This window comes from Neopelma chrysocephalum, unplaced genomic scaffold (assembly GCF_003984885.1).
Source record: "Neopelma chrysocephalum unplaced genomic scaffold, ASM398488v2 Primary Assembly neopelma1_96921, whole genome shotgun sequence".
NCBI lineage: Eukaryota > Metazoa > Chordata > Aves > Passeriformes > Pipridae > Neopelma > Neopelma chrysocephalum.
In genome coordinates, this window is record NW_020925564.1 from 257,140 (window position 1) to 279,258 (window position 22,119).

Below are 22,119 nucleotides of genomic sequence, written 5' to 3' on the forward strand. Positions count from 1 at the left end.
AAGAGGCAGCTGCAAACCATGCGAAGTCCTGTTCTAAGCAGCCTTTCAAGGCTGCTTTTCAAGATCTTTGCATTTCAAGATCTCACCATGACCTCTCCCTTACTGTCTAACAAGGACACAACAGTCTCCCATTTTGCCTGAAGTTACACCTAACTTTATACAACAGGTTATTTTATCTTGACACAAATATTTGAAATCCCCCCAGCTCCTAGCAAGTCATTAATTTACATTACTGTTTACCATTATACACTGTAGACCCATTATTTCCATGTTGGATCTACACAGCTTATCTACACTCCACAAAGCCAATTATATGTCTAAGGAGTTCAAGGTCTTGTAGATAAAACGACTGAACATTGGAAAGGAAGAAAAAAATATTTTATGAGATTTGTGACTTTCAAAACATGGGAAGTGACAAGTGCCTAGTTATTTTCATGTCTGCTGACTGGGTATAAGAGCTTTTCCATTCATCTCAGGGATTCTAAGAAACATTCTCTTACAGCATACTCATAGGCAAATTCAGAAAGTGTGAATGAGTAGATGGTGAGGTGGACTGAGAACTGGCTGAATGGCACAACCCAGAGGGTTGCAATCAGTGGTACAGAGTCTAGTTGGAGGCCTGTCATTAGTGGTGTCCCCCAGGGTCCTGGACTGGGCGCAGTACTGTTAAACTTGTTCATCAGTGACTTGGATGAAGGGACAGATGCCTCCTCAGCAAGTTTGCTGATGCTTTTGTGACACAAAGTTGGAGGAGTGGCTGACACCCCAGAGTGTCATGCAGCTCTTCAGAAGGACTCCAACAGGTTGGAGAGATGGGTAAAGAACCATCCGAAATTCAACAAGGGAAAGTGCAGGGTCCTGCACCTGGAGAGGAATAACCCTGGGCACTGGTACAGGCTGGGGGCCGACCTGCTGGAAAGCAGCTCTGCAGAGACAGACCTGGAGGTCCTGGTGGACAACAAGCTGTCCATGAACCAGCAGTGAGTCCTTGTGGCCAGAATGGCCAATGGTATTATGGGGTGAATTAGTAAGAGCATTGGCAGCAAGTCAAGGGAAGGGGTCCTGCCCCTCCAGTCAGACCTAGGGAGGCCACATCTGGAGTGCTGTGTTCAGTTCTGGGCTCTTCAGGACAAGAGAGACTTGGAGCTCCAAGAACAGATCCAGCAAAGGGCAACAAAGATGGTGAAGGGAAAAGAGCATCTCTCTTATAAGGAAAGGCTGAGGGAGCTGGGCCTGTTCAGCCTCAAGAAGAGTCAGCTGAGAGGGAACCTCATCAATGCCTATAAGTATCTGAAGTGGAGGTGTCAAGAGGCTGGATCCAGGCTCTTCTCAGTGGTTCTGAGCAATAAGACGAGAGGCAATGGGCAGAAACTGAGGTACAAGAAGTTCCACCTGAATATGAGGAAGAACTTCTTTACTGTGTGGGTGACCGTGCACTGGAACAGGTTGCCCAGAGAGGTTGCGGACTCTCCCTCACTGAAAATATTCAAGAGCTGCCTGGATGCAATCCTGTGCCATGTGCTCTGGAATGACCCTGCTTGAGCAGGGAGGTTGGACCAGATGACCCATTGTGGTACCTTCCAACCTGATCAATTCTATGATTCTGTGCTTCCCAAGAAACAGAGCCCAAGACGCTCTTCTCAATAAATACTTAAGACTGGTGAGACCCTTCCAACTCAGAACATTCTGTGATTCTTTGACTGTTGTTTTTCCCAGAAACTTATATAAATATCTGTTTAAAGCCCAAAGGCTATGTGTCACCTCTTAAAATGCCACACACTAACATACTGTACGCTTTAAAGTTAGATCACCAATGTCTCAAAGGAGACTTCAATAGAATGTTACTGATACTGATGATTTTAGGATCTCATTGCATTCAGGCTATTTGGGTAGCTTAGCAGTGCTAAAATAATTCAAACTATGGCACTAAAAATTAAAGTTGTAAATTGTCTCATAACACCATGCATAACACTATCTCCTAACTTGATTCCTGCCCACTAGATGGCAGACACTGCACACATGACATCCCCAAAAGATGCTACCACGATGGGAACAGAGCAGTTCCCTAACTTCCTTCTCCTTACAAGGGCCACAGTAGTGAGCATAATTCATGTCATTTTCTACAATCGGTAAGAAACTTCCAAAAATCAAAAAATGTTCAATAAAATATACATACATGTGTGTGTATATGTGTATATATATATATAAAAATACATATATTTCAAATCAATATAATGTAACAAGCCATAAAAGGAATTCACACAATACAGCTGGTCAGTTCTTAACAGAACAGTTGCAGCACATGACCCTAAGATGGTGCACTGGGGTTGCAAGGTTTTGGGGTTGCAAGGGGTGGCTTCTGCGAGAAGATGCCAAAAGCTTTCCTCATGTCTGACAGAACCTGTGCCGATAACATACTGAACAAAGAACTTATGGCATAGGTGGCAAGTGCATCCAGAAAAGAGTGAGAATGTGCTAGTGGAACAGCTCTGCAGACACCAAGGTTGGTGAAGGAGGAGGGAGAGGAGGTGCTCCAGTCAGAGATTCCCCAGCAGCCCGTAGTGCAGACCATGGTGAGGCAGCTGTGCCCCTGAGGCCATAGAGGTCCACAGGGGATCGGTGATCCACCTGCAGTCCCTGGAGGACCCCACACAGGAGCAGGCGGATGCCTGAAGGAGGTTGTTACCCCATGGAAAGCCCGCATTGAAGCAGACTCCTGGAAAGACCTATGGCCCCATGGAGAGAGAAGCCCATGCTGCAGGAGGTTTGCTGGCAGGACTCATGGCCCTGCACGGGACCCACGCCAGAGCAGTCTGTTCCTGAAGGACTGCATGCTGCAGAAGGGACCTATGCTGGTGCAGTCTGTTCCTCAGGGACTGTACCCCATGGAAGGGACCCATGTTGGAGAGGTTCGTGAAGAACTGCAGCCTGTGAGAAGGACTCACATTGGAGAAGTTTGTGAAGGACTGTTTCCCATGGGAGGGACCCCACCCTGGAGCAGGGAAAGAGTGTGAGGAGCTCCCTGAGGAGTAAGGAGTGGCAGAGACAACGCGTGATGAATTGACCACAACCTCTATTCCCTCCTTGTCCTGCACTGCTGACAGGGAGAAGGTAAATTGTGATTGAAGTTACAGCCAGGAAGAAGGGGAGGGTGGCAGAAGGGGCGTGGAGGGTTTAAGATTTGGTTTTATTTCTCATTATCCTATTCCAATTTGACTGGTAATAATCTAAATTGATTTCCCCAAGTCAAGTGTGTCATGACAGTAACTGGTGAGTGATCTCTCCCTGTCCCTATGCTGACCCATGAGCCCTTTGTTATATTTTCTCTCCCATGTCCAGCTGAGGGGAGTGACAGTGTGGCTTTGCTGGGTACCTGGAGTCTAGTCGGGATCAACCCACCACAGATGGCAAGAGCCACCAGAACACAGGCAAAACATTTGGATTGCAAAATAATTTTATAAGAGCACTTATGCATTAGTCTACTTAGTATTTTAGATTAAAAGAAATCACCAGTCTCTTAGACACTCCTTACCTGTGGTGTAAGCTCAACTTCAAGCTCACCAGACAAATACTGGCGTTCAAATTCAGCGTTCTCTCCAACATATGATGACACCATGCGTTTTATCTGCTTAGTCTGAAGCAGAAGACCAAGTCCAAAATTGTCAACACTGTGTAGAAAAAGCCAGACAATAGAGTTTTGTTGTAAACAAAGCACTTGATAAGCTTTAATGAGTTAACAAGAAAGAACAAAGTTATCTCCCCCCACTAGGCATAAGGAATTGAAGACAAAAATCAAATTCTAGCTTGTAGGCGGGAAAACATTAAAGCTATAATTAAAATTTAAGATTTCAGTGTTCAGACCTCATCTCTTCCCAGGCACAGAATACATCCAAAACTTCCTTTTAAAGACATTTCACATGTTAACAGCTACAAATAACAGCTTGACAAGTGGTGTTATTTTACATATCTGCTCCTTAAAAAGTCTTACCAATTAATAAAAAGTCATACATGGCTTTGAGTGAACAAAGATATATTTTTGTTTACACTCTTGCTCCCCAGAAATAAGGTGATTGCTTAGAAGTTCAAGGAGAAAGGCATGTTCACATATACAGTTTGTATACAAGGTAACACAATATTTGTATAAATTTTCTTATTATAGTAAATATTTTAATTTCTTACTAAGAAATTGCCTACTCCAACAGGGTTTTAGCACTGCAGTCAATATTTTCTTGTCTGTGTCAGCTTAAAACGAATGCCAAGGATGACATACAACATTTTTCTTGTGCCAGTGCTTCTGAAATTCTGATACTCTTTGTGATGTTTGTCATCCTATATTGTGTACTAATGGAACAGGAACATATTTCAAGAGTTCCTGCAACAAAAAAGGCTAATTCAATTTGAGGAAATACGAGGTTAAAATTTAAAAATGGAAATAAATATAGACAATATTGTAAAGGCATGTTTCTATCACATTTCCAACACATTATGCAGGATGGCAGCAGACTGGTACATCTATGCAAACCTCTTCTACATTTATGTTGGTCTCTGCAACTTATGAGCAGAGAACTCGGAACTTCCACTCCCCCACGGGAAACATACCATGATCCAGAAACACCTAACAAACAGTGATGTATATCTGCCACTAGTTGGCTTATTTCAACATAAACTTAGTTATACACACACTGGCTTGAGATTTCAGGATAAGAAATATTGAAAAATATTAGAATAATTCTTTAAGATATCCTGTATTCAGCATGCTGTAACTAACACACACGTGCTTACAATATATGCATCCTGTTGAAAACACCACTGCTGATGGAAAGATCCGAAAAGGACCAGATTAAAAAACTTTACTAATATGCAGTATTCACTTTCAAATGTAAGAGTGGTAATGCTTTGCCAGCGCTGGTGTCCCACACACGGGCTGCAGTAGTGCAGGTGAAAGGAGAGGGGCCAAGTGAACAGGACCAGCACCAGCTCTCCACCTCCAACCACAACACTCTCAACAGCTGCATGGACAGACATGCACATGCAGTCAGAAGGACTGTGCAACTGCATGCATAAAGAGCACTATTTTAAGGTTAGGACTATTTTAAGAAGATGGCCTACTTCATATGCATACTCAGGCATTTTGGAAACTGCATGGGAGGAAGTGAAACAAGCTTCTCTGATCTGGTTCTCTGAATTTATTCTATGTTCTCTAGATGTAAAAGAATGTGACATATTATCAAAGCTTGCTCCACTCTCCAACTCTGACCTACTAAGAAGAATTTAAAATCTAATTCTGATGCAACTTCAAAAATGTTGTGGTGCCAAACCTTGAGACTAAAATGCGTGTTGCCTGGAAACAACCTGTTTTTATAACTCCCCACAGGAAAAAAATCTAGCAGTTTGAAACTGAAAGCGCTGGGAATAGAACAGAAAGTCTTGTAGGCAAAAGGGATTAAAAAGGAGAATAAAAATAAAAATGCCGTAATTTCCTGTATAGGTTCATTCAAATCAGGACAGTCCCCCTCAAGAGAAAACCATCAAACCCTGACTTCTCATTATAAAAGGTAGTAAGCAAATATAACAAATCAGCCAACATCTGATGTCAGTTTAATGGGTTGGTATAACTACAGTACTGTGTAGCAAAAGTACAGAGAATTTAAACAAAACTGTGCAGTGTTCTCTCGTGCAAGAACAAGGGGCAGCTTGACCTGCTTGCAAACCAGAGTTTGCAACTTCTCTGTATCATTTGGGTGGTTAACACCACTCTTATCATTGCAAAACTTAGAAGTTATCAAGTAGAAATAAGCAGACACGAGACTCCTATGTGTAGACAATGAAATTCTGAGTGCGCTTTCACATGAGAAAGGATGGCAACATGAGAAGGTCAGGGGCTGATCTCTAATGGTTGAAGAAATTTCTGCCTCATTTCACTCAGATCCATAATCCTTCCTCCTGTGTTCTTAAAAGTAGCTACTGGAACACACTGTCCTTACAGGATTTAGCATATCGTCCTGCAGGATCCCATGCAGGATCCAATATGGATACACTTGATTCCCTAATCTACTATTAAGAGGTATCTTCTCTCAAATAAAACAAAGAAATTAAGCAGAAAGTTGGCCAAAAGTTATTCTCTGCCACAGTCATGCCAAGTAGTTCTTCACTTAAGTCACTTTTTCTTCTCCCTTCAAATGCAGCCAAATTTGTTCAAAACAGAAATTGCTGTGAGGATCTGTCACTGAGCACACAGGTCTTACAAGAACCTTATTTCCCTACCCCAATGAAAACAAGAATTTTACCTTTCAAAAGTCATGCACCAGGAGGCTCTGCCTACCTGATAACATAAAAATTACTTCAACTCTCACATATATTTAATCTTTAGAGCAGCATCACAAAATCCTGTTGCTGTTACTCATATATTTATTTTAGACGTAAATTTCCTTAAAGAAATATATCATTGCCCACCTTTTTTTAAGGATGCAACCTCCATTCAGGTTTCCAGCTAAAATAACCTTTTTGCTTTCCACATACATCAGTTTTCATCTCCCTCCAAAAACTCATTTTAAGCACTTCAGCCCATTTTATGTTTCCTATGTTTTTCTCTTACATTTGAATGTCCTAAGAAACCAATGCTGCACACATAAAATGCTGTTCTCACTTCTATTCTTCCTGTCCTTTGCTTGTCATTTCACATCTCTATCTGGCATTAAAATAAAAAAAGATATTGTCGGGGAGATTTCCTTCAATATAACACTTTTACGGTCATTTCAAGTTACTTGTTCTCCCTTCCCATATTTTACTGCTTTCTTGGTTGTGTTGTTTCAGGCACAAAAGGTTTTTTTGAACTTTTTAGCTTTAATTATTTTTATGCTGAAAGTGTTACCCCTAAAATATTTGTCTTTCAGGCAATGTCTCCCTATCAAACAGTAACTATAAAAAGAAAAATAGAGCTTTTACTGAGTGAATGGAAAGAACCTATCCTATATCTCTATTTAAAAAGCTAGATTCAGTCCTTTAAAAATTTAAACAAAGGTGAATACAACAAAAATGTTTTGCCCTAATTAGGAAGGAAGAAGGCGTGGTGGAAGCTGACATGGTTGTTATATGTGCTATCGGAAAACGGAAAGTACACAGTAGTGCTAGACAGAAAATGCTTTCTTTCGCCCTCAAAATTGTTAAGATTTCTAGAAGTTTCCCTGTTCTGTATTAGGATGAAATGTAAATCAACAGAATACAAGAAATATATATCGGAAAAGAGATCTAACTAGGCACTCATCAAGGATGTAGGTGACCGAAGTTCCCCATTTCTACTGATGCAGACAAGAAAAATTACAGAGGTCTGGTTGTTTAGCAACATTTCTTCCTATTGTTTTGTCCTTCTCATACCTACAAAACCTTCCTGTCAAAAACTAATGTCTGCCTTTTCTAATTAAAAAAAGCAGCCAAAGATGACTGCAAAGGTCTAGCCCACATATCTCCAGTATACTGGAAGTCAAAGGCAACATGTTGATGTTTCACTGCAGATAAACAATAATCTGCAGCCCTCAGACCTTTTTGTCTGGTGGCTCAAGCAAAACACATTCTAGAGCATCACAGGGAAGAAGAGATTACCTAAGTTTCCAAGCTGATAAAAGGCTCACACATCAACAAGCCCTACACACCTTGAGAAAGCAAGGGATAGCAAATTTCATTCTTAGGCACAAAAAAAGGATGCTTGGAATGTCACACTCTGGCACAAGACAAATGATTTCTTATTGTTTGGGGGTTTTTTGAGTAAAAGGAGATAATTACAACTCTCTTCTCTCTCTGCCTTTGTGAAGACAGCTATATATATCTTTAAAAAGCGGTAGTAGTCAGAACAGACTGGCTCCCCTCACTGGAAGGTAAGCAGCATGAATTAGCATAAGGACTTCCTGCTACATCTCTTAAAGCGATGTGTTCCTCTACAGTCATTGTTAAAAGATTCTCCAGAACCTGAGACAGTATATTTCTGGGAGACCCCACAAGGCCAAAAGTCATTCGTTATGAAAAATTACCATGAATATCTTAAGTTTTGGAGAATTAAAACACATTCACCAATGAGAAGCCAGCATGATACCCTACCTAACCTTTCTCCTCTCATAATCTGGGGACTGGAAAGATGGCAGGGTAACTATGTCACCGCTGAAGACTACAGATTGTGAAAGAAAAGCATGCAATATGAATCCTGGGGCAAGACTCCACCTCAGGCAGAAACTAATGTTTCCTGCAACTAGTTGTTGCTGCAGAGAAAAAGCATATTAATGGTTGGTTCTATTCCTGGGGAACGCTTTATGTAAAGCCATTAGTCAGCTTCTGGAGTCAGATGAGCAGTCTCTGCAGCCATTCAGCAAGTCCAAGTGCTGCATAATGAAGCAACATTTGAAACTTGGTAACAGATGGACTTGTTCCAGAGCTAGAAATTTTCTTGGCAATAGGCTAGAAAACAATTTCCTCTATCATTCTCCATGTAGAAGAGGCTGTTTTTCGTTGTAAACATCAGCTTCTCAGTCTTCAAAAGATCTCCAAGTTACATGCAATTATGCTTTCAGATAGATCCACAATCCCTAAGGAAGACCAGATATGGCCCCCAACTTACAGGAATGCATGAATCACTTTGTGTTTCTTAGTAACACAATTTTAAGCTTTCAGAGATGCCTGACTATAGCATGAAATTTTACCAACATGAAAGAAGGTATGTGGATGAAAGTACCATCTGTGTTCTTAGGTCCACAAAAATAAAATATAATTCTGGCAGTACCAGAAAGAGATCCTTCTTTGTGCAGAAAATGAGTAGATGCCTACGTAGATGGCTTTTACCAGAAGACACTGAACACAAGTGCAGGCACACCAAGGGCATAATTAATGTGGACAATCAGTCACGTAATAGTTCTTGATTACTTTCCCAGTCTTACAGCTGGCTTATAACAATGCGACTATGTCCCACAATAATTTCCCTATGTATTACACTGGAAGAGTACTAAGGAGTCAGCTCAAATGATATTCTGTTTCTCCTTCTTCTCTGTCCATCACTTCCAGATGGGTACACAAAATAGGGCAAGGTGAGGAATAGGAGTTAAAAGAGAGAGAGAAAAACAGATTCAGTTCATAGAAAGGCAAATTATTCAGAGGTATGAGGTTTATTTGCCTTGTTGATTCTTGTCTTTAGCCAAATGTCTTGACACTATCTTAACCACCTTCTTTTTCCTAGGACACTTTTCCACCTGTCCAATTGCAAATTGTTTAATGGAAGGCAGAAAAGAGAGGCTAAAGTTCTCTCAGGGAAGGTGATGAGAAAGGAGGAGGAAGAGAGAAGTGTGAGTGCTGCCATATGCTAAGGTAGTCCTGGTCAGGAGAAGGAAGAAGTAGAACAGAAAATGGGTCAGTGGATCACTGCTCCCAGAAACCACATAAACTGTCTCATCAACTTTTCAGTCCATGGCAAAAGACAAACAGTGCACTGAATCTCTCAGCTCATCAGCCTGGGACTTCTTTCACTTTGAGGGGAGGAAGAAAAAAGAAAATAAGGGAGCTGTGGTTGTGGGGAATCATGAAGCCGAGCATGTAAACTGGCATGACCGAGCCTTAATCCCCCTCTATTCCTTCTTTACAGTGTCTGCACTGTACTCTTATCCCTGTGCTACTTCAGTCTTCTCATGGGAACTCTGTCCTCTTTGCTCCCATAAGTTCATCTCAGCTTCAGTTTCACAGCAAAATGGAAGTATTCTTCCTCTACCATCCCCCAAAAATACCCTGTGAGAATGATGGGTGCAGGCATATAGGCCCAGTCCATCCAAAGGTTCAAAGGCAGATAACTTTTAAGAGGACAAAGTTACATCATGGTTACATCAGCAGCAAGATCTCCTTCTTCCACATTCCTTTTTGTTATGAAATGGCATACTGTGTATTTATTACAAGTAAAACAACACTACTGAGAACTTTTAAAATTCACCATAGTTTTCCTTCACAATGAAGTTTATATAGTATAGAGTTAATCTGATAAATATTTGAATTTCGTCATTAATGCCTCATATTTCAAAAGTCACTTGGCTGAAAGATAGGTTTAACTTTCATTGTCACTCTTCTGTAACCAAGTTGACACATTTCCTCAACCACGCTGAGTTCCACAGCTGATTTCTAAATAGTTCCATGTAGTGCAAAGTTAGTACCATTTGCCCTGCCAAAATCCTAAGTAACCTCCACACTAAAATTAGCTAGATGACCTGGGCAGATTTTCAGGGATTTGCAGTTCACACAGTGTCACCAATTTAAGAGCTGTAAAAAAGCATCTCATTAGATTATTTATGAAGAATGGTGATAATTTAAAAAAAACGTAAACTGCTTCAAATAATCAACTCCACTGAAAATATATACCTTGCCTCTTGATTTTGGCAACTTGCCATGTGCAGGATTTTCCAGAACCCCACTCTTCTCTCTCTATCAAGTGAGATAAGAGTCCTGGGCAACCTTGTATTTCACTTCTGAAAGTAAATTTAATTGGGATATTTAAAGAATTCTTATGCATACACAAAAATGACACATGCAATGTTAAGACACTCTGAGTATCACCTTGATCCCATCTTTCTGTACATACAAGCCTCCTTCCAAGTCTCTCAGGCTTTTTCAGTTACATTTTAGCTTTCTGAATCAAGAGATTGTCAAATTCGTTCCATTAAAATCACTTAATACCTAATACTATGCGGAAAAACATTGTAACTTCCTGTGAATTTGGAATGCAACTTCCACCTGATGATACTTTTATCTATACATGGACATTTTAACATATTTTAATAAACATAATATAAAGATAGATAAAGATAGATAGATAAATAGATAGATAGATAGATAGATAGATAGACAGACAGACAGATCATTTTAGTAGCAATAATGATGGAATTAAGCCACAGGAGTTACACGCAAGAAAAAATGGGGAGTCTGTGGCAAAGATGGCAGACACGTTTTGGTTTTAACAGAAACATACAATTCCAAGCAATGACTGAAAAATGAGAAAACCTTAAACTTCAAAATACAAAGTCTTTATCAAACCTGTCTTGAATTCAAAACATTTAATTGCTAAGAATATAAAACTACCTTCTGTGCTTTAGAATATGGGGTACATAAGTTTACCACTGCATCTGATCCCATAGAGTAGTGCCTTATAGAGATTTGGGAACCACAAATAGCCCAGCCCATTAGGAAAACAAGAATATTATGCTCCACAGAACTAAGTAACTGCATTCAGGCATCATGACCAACAGTTCAAATGTTTATGTCAAAGCTATACTTCTCCTTCTTAATGTATAATACTGTAACTTCAAAAGACCTTCAAAAAGAGTACAGAGACCAAAGGTTCAAAAGGTGGTAATGCCTTTTAAGAACACTGTCTGAACCAGTGATAATCTGACTGCATGCTGCCAATCTCCTTTTAGATGATCACTCAGGTGATTAGTAATTAATATATTAACTGTGACTTCTCTATTTTTAGCGTAAGTGAAAGCCTTCTGTTCAACACTATCACATTCAAAAAGTATGCATATTTAACTCTCAAAAACAGACAAAGTCCAATTCTGACAGAACAGTCAGACCACATGTGTAGCTACCACAGATGGTAGGCTTCAGTTATATCCAGCACAAATTCAGCTTACTAAGGTGGTAGAGACAGAGTGGAAGTGTTGATGTCAGAATATGATTATACCCAAAATTTTTTTTTGCCTAGTGGTTAGCGTGCAGGACTCTCACCTCTGCGACCCAGGTTCGAATCCAGCCAGTCCCCCGGGCAGATGGAGCCCGTTAGCCCTGTGAGGCCATCCATCTATGAGAAGGTCACTCTAAACAAACCTACGTCCTGAGGACCTCACTGCCATTGTCCAAGCTTGCTTGGCCCCGGCAGATGAACCTTAGGATTAAAGGGTGGGCTCAGTTCAGCGCAGGCTGTGTCTCACCTAAAAAATCCATTGCGCAGGCTGGAAAGGTAAAAGACCTTTCCCCAAATCTTCGTTCGCGAAGACTGGCCATTATTATTATTATTATTATACCCAAAATTAGTTATCCATTTCATTAAGCGCAATTAACTAAAAACAATAATTTCATTCGACTATTTAAACTTTCATTTCAAATATTTGGCTATGCTGACAAGAACACATCTTTTGCTGCAACACAGATCCTGAAACAACAGGTCTGATAGCCTGCATTAGGGAAGTCTTAGCATAGGCTGACCCGAAACCTCCAACTCCCACGTTACAAGCAACTTGAAATCAGAATGCAACAAGATACCATGAAGTTACAAGCAGATGGAAAAACAGCCACATGCAAGAATGTACTGTATACCAATCACAACTATGCTGGGAATTTACTGAATCAATGTTTAAAACAAGGACCTACTGACATATGTAGAATGGAATAAATTTAAACAAAAATGCAGCAAAACTCTAATAAAATGGATTTTGGTAGCTTACTAAGACAAAATACTCTAAATCTAAAGGACTTAAAAAACCACAGTGTAAAGGAACTATTTAAAATATGAACTATACGAGCAAAACAAGTTATAAGGGAAGATGTGAGAGGCTGTATTTTAGAAGCACACCCACCTATCAAGGTTATCTTTCGCTATCACCCTGGTTCACAAGCTTTAGTTTCCCCTGCAAGTTGTGTAAATACCAGAGGTATTGGATATTTGTACTGCTTCCCTTTCAAACACTTTGCCTTGTTTGGCTTGGCAAAACAGTAACTGCTCTTAAAGGTGCTGTTTCACTGTCTAGCACACAGTGTGAGCACTACTGCAATGCACAGCAGCACACAGTAAGTTTAGCAGTATGATGTTTCTAACCAGGGTCCCAATAAAAAGGCCAAAACAAGGACTTCACCTGCCAGCAATTACATGACTAGAACAAGTTCTTGCAGGAGGAATCTCCTCCCCATTACACTGCAGCACAGAACAGTAAGTAGGATGTGAACTTGTGAACATCCTACTCCTTTAAAGTTGTTTCCAGAGACTGCCAAGCATTTCTAGGCTTTGCTGAACCTTCTTTCCAGCTAAAAGAGAGTTGGCAAGAACACTTCAGGACTTCCTAATTACTGCTTTTCCCTAGATGTAAGCGAATCGCTGTCTCCACTGCTGCTATTTTAGTTATAAACAGATAGCTCTGTGGCACATTCCGTGGTTCACAGGCATGTAACTTAATCCATGTAGCTGCACTGCTCTCCAGAATAGGTGGTCTGTCTATGTACTTGGCTCCTTCCCTGCTCCAATAACAAGTTGCCTGCTAACCCCACTGCAGGATGAGAAAACCTAGCCACAACCAATTACCTCCCATTTGCTAGAAGTAAACAGCTGCAGTCAGGAAGCTGAAACACAGCAGGGCATCAACTGCAGCACAATGTCACCAAAGCAAATACACTGAATCACCGTGGCATCTTGAAAGTGGCCAATTACTCATCCCACAAAGTGTCTGACATCTCTATATTACAGGAACAATTAACCCTTTGAATACTACTGTTGCAGGGTATATGACTGCTGCACTACTTCAGTTGTAAAGACATTTATTAGTATTGCAATACTCGATCATACCACTATACTTCTGGACATAGTATTAGAAGATGAACAGTATTAGAAAAGCATGCTTTTTGACATGCTAATTAGAAGAGCAGAAATTGTATCAATTGCTGCAATGAGAATTCTGACTTTATTACTGACAACACTTGTGTTTTCACCTGGTTCCCAAATCCTACCAAACTATAGTAGGCTAAGTTCCATATAACAATAATTCAATAAATAAAAACAACAGATGAAACAAGTATTTTATTATTAATTAAATTTCAAAATAAATTATACTGTTCAACTTGAAAGCAAAACTTGTATTTTTAAAAACTAGACTTTTTGAAAACTCTAGATGTCCTTGAGCATTCTCAAATTGTTACACTGTCCTGTGAGGAACTCCCCAGACTTTCATAAATGTTCATGGAAAACTGGTTTCCAGGAAAAAAAGGAATTAAATTTTGCTCTCCTGCCAGCAACCAAAAGCTTTACAGAAATCACTTCAGCCTCAAAGTTCAAAGAGTTTTCAGCAAAGTTAACACTATTTCAATCAAAATTAATTCTACCCTATAACATCACAAACTATATGCAGAAAACAATGCAAAACATCTTCTTCTCCATTCTGTTCCACAGTGCTCCTCTTTCCACTTTTCCTCACAGTCAAACCTTTGCCTCCCTCTCAGAAACATCTGTGCAATCTCTCTATGTACATATATGTGTGTTATTCAAAATTAGACTATGAAGAAAGTTAATGATCCCTACTGATTGATCTTTCCACTCAAAAATGTCTCTTTCCCTCTCCTTCTTCCAGCAGAAATTGCTTCCCACAAGATCCTAAGGAGCTTAAGTTTTTCTGTGTATGTACCAAATACCAACACAAATAATCTCTTATCCAATGAATGTGCAATTCATATTTTGCATATCAATATTTTTATTTAATTTCATTTCTGTTTCCTTAAGGCATTCAACAGAAATGGCTGTAATTATTTTTCTATATGAAGATCATTAGGTATTGTGGAGTCTACTGCAATGAACAGCTGCTGTAAAAACTAGGCCAAATGAGAAGCTGAGAAATTATATGTCGAAGAACTATTCTCACCGTCAAACCCACTAATGTGTAAATATTTTAACAAATCAATCAAAAATTTCAAGACTTATTAAAGAGCCTCTCCATTCTTTTATCACAGATGTTCTCCACCGTTTTTTGTGTTGTTTTTGGGGTTTTTTTAAAGTAACAAAAATACAGTAGGAAGGTCAGAAAGCACCAAACTGAGTTTAAAAGTATATCACCATTTGGAAATTCACAGCACAAACACAAAATCACTGACAGTACATTTAAAGCATCTAAATCAGAATTTTCAGTCAACTAGTTACAGTCAACTAGTTGAATATATATAAACATACATAATTGCAACTCTCTACAACAGTGACAGCTCTTCCCTGACAAGGCTGAGTATACATACATACTGTACTCCCTGGGCTCATTCCAAAAATAACACTTTCAAACCAAGCTGTGTGGTTAATATGAAAATTATGATGGTGAAAATAAAAGGTTTTTCATATATACCAGCATTTTCCTGTGAGTGGAATATTTACTCTGCACCTATTAAACCACAGGCACATGAATACCTACCCTGCATTGTTACTGACTGCAGTTATTCCCTTTACTCCAGTCTTCAGTAAACCCCCAATGAGATTTTCAGGAATCCCACACAATCCAAAACCTACAAAAAATACAAGAAAACTGAATATGTAATAACTGTTTGAAAGAACACAGATTATTTAGAAGTCTGGGAATTAAAAATCTTTTCTGAGTAAAACAAGCTCCTTAGCTGACTAAATAAATCAACACTTCTGGAAAGAGTTGCACCCTAGTACTGTGATCTCCTGGTCAGACTGCTTCCCAGTTTGCATGAAAGCCTTTTAGCCATCAGGGCTCTGCTCACACACAAATGGCCTTTGGGGAAGGGCTCCAGGGCCTTGGCTCTCCTGACATCCTAACCTCTGTACTCATTATTTCTCCTTCTCTTTCTACCCACTCAACCTTCAGATCTCTGCTGCACATCCCATACAGCTTAGCCTATAATTAGGTGATAAAAATCAGGGAATCTGAACACCTTTGGGAAGATGTGTAACTGGAAGCACAGTAACCCAAATCTCCACTCAGGCACAGGTGCCTCACACTCCCACTGGTTATGCAAGAACCCAGTATGCCCAAAGTGAAATACCATGTCACACTACAGGTACTACCATTTCACAAAATCAGAGTCAGGTTGGAAAAGACCTCTGAGATCATCAAGTCCAACCTATTGTGGCCTCAGATCTTTTCTTCAAACAACAACAACCAACCAACAATCAACCAAACAAAAAAAAAATTTCCCAGAAGGAATTTTGCCTCATTATACATCTCCAGCGAGGTTTCTCATGTTTTACAATGTTACATTCATTACCTCTTCAATATCAAAACAACCTACAAAATAGAGAAATCACTTTTCTTCACACAGATGGAACAGTATGAAATTGTGGAGTCATCTAAAATATTCAAAGGCTCAAGTCACAGTGAAAGTCACTACGACACAACTTCTTGACTCTTCTGGAAATGCCACACATAACGATTAAGTGTAACATAGATAAGTATTATAAGTATATATATCTTCACTTCTAACAGCGAAAGCAGATTACGCAATTTGTTCAAGGTCACAGAGACCGAGAGGAGAGGCGGATACAGGATATAGAGAATGTTACCATAAAAATAATGGAACCAAATCGTGAAATAACTATGCTATCTTGAAAAAGCCCATGTTGATTTTCTGGATTCAAACTAGAACAAGTAGAGTCCAACATTTTTTCAGTGGGAAAGAAAAGTAATGATGTTTCTGAGGCTTCTTCCCTCCCCTAAGGCACAACCTGGATTTTCTCACTGAAAGAATATGCCCCTCACGGGCAGAGTAGGAAACCACTTCTTTAAAAAACCATGCAATTCCATGAATTCTCAAATTAGTTAATATTAAAAGAAACATGGTAAATGAATAAAAAGTATCTCATTAACAGAACGTGTCTGCATCCTTCAAGAATTTAAATATTTACCACCAACAAGTATAGTTGCCCCATTGGGTATATCTTTTACAGCTTCAACAGGATCAGTATAAAATTTGGTGTTGCGACGAGAGCTGGTAGAAAAATAGCATCCACAAATCTGGAACAATAAAAGAAACAAGCGAATGAACAAAAAGCATTATACGGTAGCTTTATAATGAAAACCATGCCTCTGGTTACATGAGAGGGAAAATATATAAAAAAATATATTGCTACTGTAAATACTTAACATGGGGAAGTGGGGGAAAGAAGGCCACAGGTCTCTAAAACAAAAGAATTCCATCTTGAATTGCTGACAAATTGTGACTTATTGCAAACCGATTAACAAATGCAATTCCTCAGCACGAATTACAGCAATCCACAGACTTCTCAAACCTATATACTGCCATGTGGAGCTTCAAAGATATCCAGACACTAAACATGAACAGAAATTGCTGAAGCAGAGAGGCACCATCACCACAAAATTTGAGTGGAAGCCAAGGAACAGTATGAAGGACAGTGTTGTACTGGCAGTATAGTAGGCAGGGACACCCTTCAACAGAGTGAACCTTCCCCCAGCTTCCTGACATAGTCTTAATGCTTCCTAACAGAGTCTAAGGCTCTCTTTGTGTTGTTGAAGAACAGCCCAGAATCATGGAGACTCCAAAAAATGTGTGACAGATGGAGGGCAAGAGGAAATCAATGTAAGTCCCACCCCCAAACAGACACTTCAAAATGCAAAGCCATTACAGAGAAGTCATAATAACTCATCTATTACGTTCTTAGGTCACAGTCACCTTTTTTCCCTTTAAGTATTTCCCACTAATACCATGCACTAATACTAACCAAGTACTTGTTCAGGCACCAGAAAAAATTGTCATTTAAGTCACTACATTGATACAGTCTCAAGAAATTGAGAAAATCTGGAAGCTAAAGTACTATCTACTAGTGTTTCCACTTCTTATTTGAGAAGTGAAAATTTTTAGATTGTGAAAGAGGGAGAAAAATTAATAAACAAACAAGGTAATCTACCAATGTTTTAAAGACAATAGCCCAATTCTTCCCTGAAGAGTTGCCTTAAGATACAGTTACAACCAGGACAACAATTTTTGGCTCAGTTTCAAGATTACACAAACTGTCCTCTTTCTAAAATTAAAGCTGCGAGAGTTTATATTGAATATTAAAAAGCCTTTCTGAATGGAAGCTTACAGCCTTCCCAGTGGAAACACTGATGTTCCTCTGCTTTGATGGGCTCAATCAAAAATCAGTATGTGGGTCATGAGAAATAGTGTCAGGTGAGAAAGACTACAAGAGCCTTCCACATGCCAAATCATACTACAACCATTTCTTCACTGATCCATCATAATTGAAAAGTCATAGAGTCAGGTAAAGTCCCTTGAGACTTGCCCAAAAGGAAACCTTCTACCCATCTTTAAAAAGGGCAGAAAGCAGGACTCTGGAAACTACTGACCTGTCAGCCTCCCCTCTGTGTCTGGGAAGACCATGGAACAGATCCTCCTGGAAGCTCTGCTAAGGCACATGGAGGACAGGGAGGTGATTTGGGACAGATCACATGGCTTCAGCAGGGTCAAGTCCTGCCTGACTAACCCAGTGGCCTCCTATGACGGAGTGACTTCATATGGATGGGGGAAGGGCTACGGATTTATCTTCACTTCTCTAAAGCCTTTGACATGGTCCCCCACAACATCCTTCTCTCTAATTTAGAAAGAGATAGATTTGATTGCATGGACTGTTTGGTGGACAAGGAATTGGTTGGATGGTCACATCCAGAGGGTAGTGGTCAATTGCTCGGAGTCCTGATGGATACTGGTAACACACGGTATCCCTCAGGGGTCTGTACTGGGACCAAGACTGTTTAATATCAATGACGAACAGGGATCGAATGCACCCTCAGCAAACCTGCAAACTTGGTGACACCAAGACAAGTGCTGCACTTGACACCCCAAGGGACAGGATGCTATCCAGAAGGACCTGCACAAGCTCACAGAACTGGCCCATGGGCATCTTATGAGGTTCCACAAGGCCAAGTACAGCATGCCGCATGTGGGTCGGGGCAATCCCAAGCATGAGTACAGACTGGGAGAAAAGCCCTGCTGAGAAGGACTTGGGGGTGCTGGTGGATGAGAAGCTGGACATGATCCAGCCATGTGCACTCACAGCCCAGAAAGCCAAATGTGTTCTGAGCTGCATCCAAAGCAGTGTGGCAAGTAGGTCAAGGGAGGGGATTCTATCCCTCTGCTGCACTCTGGTGAGACCCCATCTTGTGCACTGCATCCAGCTCTAGGGTCTCCAGCACAGGAAAGACGTGAACCTGCTGGAGCACGTCCAGAGGGGAGCCATGATTAGAGGGCTGGAGCACCTCTCCCCTGTGAGCACAGGCTGAGAGAGTTGCAGTTATGCAGTTTGGAGAAGAGAAGGCTCCAGAGAGTCTTCAATACTTGAAGAAGGCTTATAAGAAAGATGGGGACAAACCTGTTAGTAGGGCCTGCAGTGACAGGACAAAGGGTAATGGTTTTAAACCAGAGGATGGTATATGCAGACTAGGTATAAGGAAGAAATTTTTTTACTATGAGAGTGATGAGACACTGGAACAAATTGCCCAGAGAAGCTGTGGGTGCCCCATCCCTGGAAACATCCAAGGTTAGGCTGGACGGGACCCTGAACAACCTGATCTAGTTGAAGATGTCCAGGCTGATTGCAGGAGGCTTGGACTAGAGGACTTAAGTGTCCTTCCAACCCAAACTATCATATAATTTATGATTGTCTTAGAAACATTTTTTCATAATGACAATAAGCTGCAAAGAGCATCTCTCCTGGTCCCATTTGGTGTGCAATTGACAAAAGAAATATTAAGTGCTGGCAGCCTTGTGAGCTGCAGTACAACTGGGTTGCAAGCAGGCTCGAGGGCCAGGGCTGGAGGGAGGCCAGTGCTCTGCTGTGTCCTTGTACCCACTCACAGGAAAATATTTTAAAGAGGCCACGTGGCACCTTTTCTTTAATCTTCCTGAGTGCATGCTACAGTGGTGAACAGAGCAGTACGTATTTCACAAGCGTGCTTCACAGGTTGTACGTCTCTTATAAGAGTATCTGCCCTTCTATATTAAATATGTTCCTTTCAGTCTCTTTCCCACCCCCTTGCTGTTTGAAAGGTGGGCTTTCAGGAAGCTGAGGTGCCAAGGGATCACCCATGCTCTCCTGCACACTGGAGCAGCAAGCTAAGATCTCAGGAGCTGGCAGCAATTCTGGCAGCCCAGTTTTAAGAAAGTAACACAGGGATGGATGAGTTCTTGGAATAACCAATTGAACTGAAGTAAATTTTATGGAAAAGCAAAAGTGTGACTTAGCAAAATAAAAACTGAAAGCTCTATGTGCTGAGATTTATCATCAGGAGGAGTAAACACAGGCATGAGAAGGTGAGCTGTTTCACCTAAATAAAATAAGAAAAGTCACAAAGAGACTTTTGGCTGAAGAGAGAAAGAAAATAACTTGGCCATGTGGGCTGGAAACCATTAGAGCCGTGAGGTTTGGCAGAAGCTTCCCAGGAAGGGCAAAGCAAGCGAGTGAGGGAGCTGCACGGCCGCACACCACACGTTTGTGGGCAGCAGGAGATGGCGGGGCTGCCAGCGAGGTGCGCACACCTGCTGCCCGCCCCCGGGAGGCACCGGGGCGGTGAGGGCAACGTGGAAACACACAGTAACATGCTGTAACTGTGCTGCCTTCTGAAATGCTGGGGAAATAAATTTTAAAAGTATGTTAAAAAAAAATAAAACCAAAAAAAAAAACCTCCAAGCCAAACGTCCATGCCACCCTCCCAAGGTCACAGCATCGCCCTCCGCCGCCGGGGCCGGCCCTGCCGCGGGGCCGCGCTCTGCGCTCCCTCCTCCCGCCCGCCGCCCACGGAGCTCCCTCGGCACAGACCCTTCACGAACAAAGCCCGTCGCGGCCCCGTGGGGCGGGAAAAGCCTCCCCCGGGGCTGCGGGGAGGCCACCCCCGCCCGGGGCTCCGGCCACCCCCGCGGGACACGGCGGTCCCGGCATGGGCGGCTGCGGGCGGGTTTCCCGCCGAGGTCATCGGCGGGCAGGGCCAGGCGGAGGGGTCTGAGAGGTCTGAGCCGCCTCCTCCGCCGCCCCCCGCCCTTACCTCGGCCCTGCGCGCGGCCGGCAGGAGGATGCGGCGGCCCAGGGGCTGCAGCAGGAATTTGAACGCCGCCATCTTCGCGCTGCGCGGCTGTCGGGGAGCGGAGTGAGGGACGGCGGCCGGGCCGAGGCGGCGGGTGCGGGTGCTCGGCGGAGGGCGAGGGGAGCGGCGGCGGCGGCGGGACGGCGGATCCCGCGGGCGGGGGAGTGCGAGGGGCTCGGCCCTGACGCGCGCTGACGTCGGTGCGGCCGAGGCGGGGCCGGCGGCTGAGGGGGCCCGGGGGTGGCGGCTGCCGGAGCCCCCCGGCCCGGCTCCGTCCGGCAGCCGGGAGAGCTGTCCAGCCTCCCCCCGCTGCCGAGCCCAGGGGAGCCCGTCGCGGGCGCTGTCCCACGGGGAGGAGCAGCCCCTACTCCTGTAGCTGCCACTGACACCGCCGGCCCATCAGACAGCAGTTTGATTCATAAAAACCACCAGAGCCCACACGGGTGGGCAAAGCACTCAATGTTACATCACTGTTACAATCACTTCAATAAACAACAGGTTTTCTTGTTTTCCTTTCCTTTTTCCTGTTTTCCTCTCCACGGTTTCCACCGATGGACAGCTCAGATGCGCCATCGCAGCTGTCTCCCTGCAAGTTAAGGTGGCTTAAATTTCTGCCCTATCATTTTCTGGCCGAGGACTAACACCACATGAATAAAGGAAGGGCAGAGGCTTTGAATGGTTTACGTTTCCAGTGCACAGCCCTCGGGGTGAGCCAGGCTCCAGTAAGCACATGGTTTCCACAGGGCACTTGGATGCTATGTTTGGGTGGGAAAATATTACTAGAATAGATGTCTGCTCACTTAAGCATCATGTGATGTGAACTGCTGGCCTTTCTGCTGCTTCTAGGAGGAAAATTCAAAGCATGACTTTGCCATTATTTATGCTCTCTAAAAATACCCCAAATAATCAATGCATGCCCCAACAATGCCAATAGAACACAAAGATTCACAGGAAATGCAAGAAGCTGTTCAGATGCAGGAAAATAAGTTCTCATGTGCATGACAAGTCACCCTTCTGGCAGGTCATGCTGTTCCTCATCTTGTTTCCAGGCTGTTTCCATTGCAGCTGCCAGCCTCTCTGTACTTTGCCATTGCAGTAATCAACATGCAGCAGGATAACTTACAAGGAAACCAAGGTTTTAAGAATGTGCTACACACCCTGTCCATTTCATTGAGAGCATTGGTCCAGCCTTGCAGGTGCTGGTTCACGGCCTATGGCATGCCACACTCCTATCCATTTTAAAAGGTGGTACCTGCAGTTATATTTCACATAACAGACAAACCTTGCAGATGCCAATGAAGTG

The 22,119-nt window shown here is 42.2% G+C and overlaps 1 protein-coding gene across 1 annotated transcript in view; it reads right to left on the reverse strand.

The window, feature by feature from the left end:
* The window catches only part of OXCT1 (3-oxoacid CoA-transferase 1), an 87,156-nt gene extending 66,245 nt beyond the window's left edge, over positions 1–20,911 (reverse strand). Inside the window, exons 1-4 of the mRNA XM_027670578.1 lie at positions 20,778–20,911; positions 16,628–16,736; positions 15,174–15,264; positions 3,533–3,668 (exon numbers count right to left, since the gene is read on the reverse strand). Of these exons, the coding sequence (XP_027526379.1) occupies positions 3,533–3,668; positions 15,174–15,264; positions 16,628–16,736; positions 20,778–20,849 (408 nt within the window). The 5' untranslated portion in view covers positions 20,850–20,911. The remainder of the gene's footprint in view (positions 1–3,532; positions 3,669–15,173; positions 15,265–16,627; positions 16,737–20,777) is intronic.
* Positions 20,912–22,119: the final 1,208 nt, after the last annotated feature.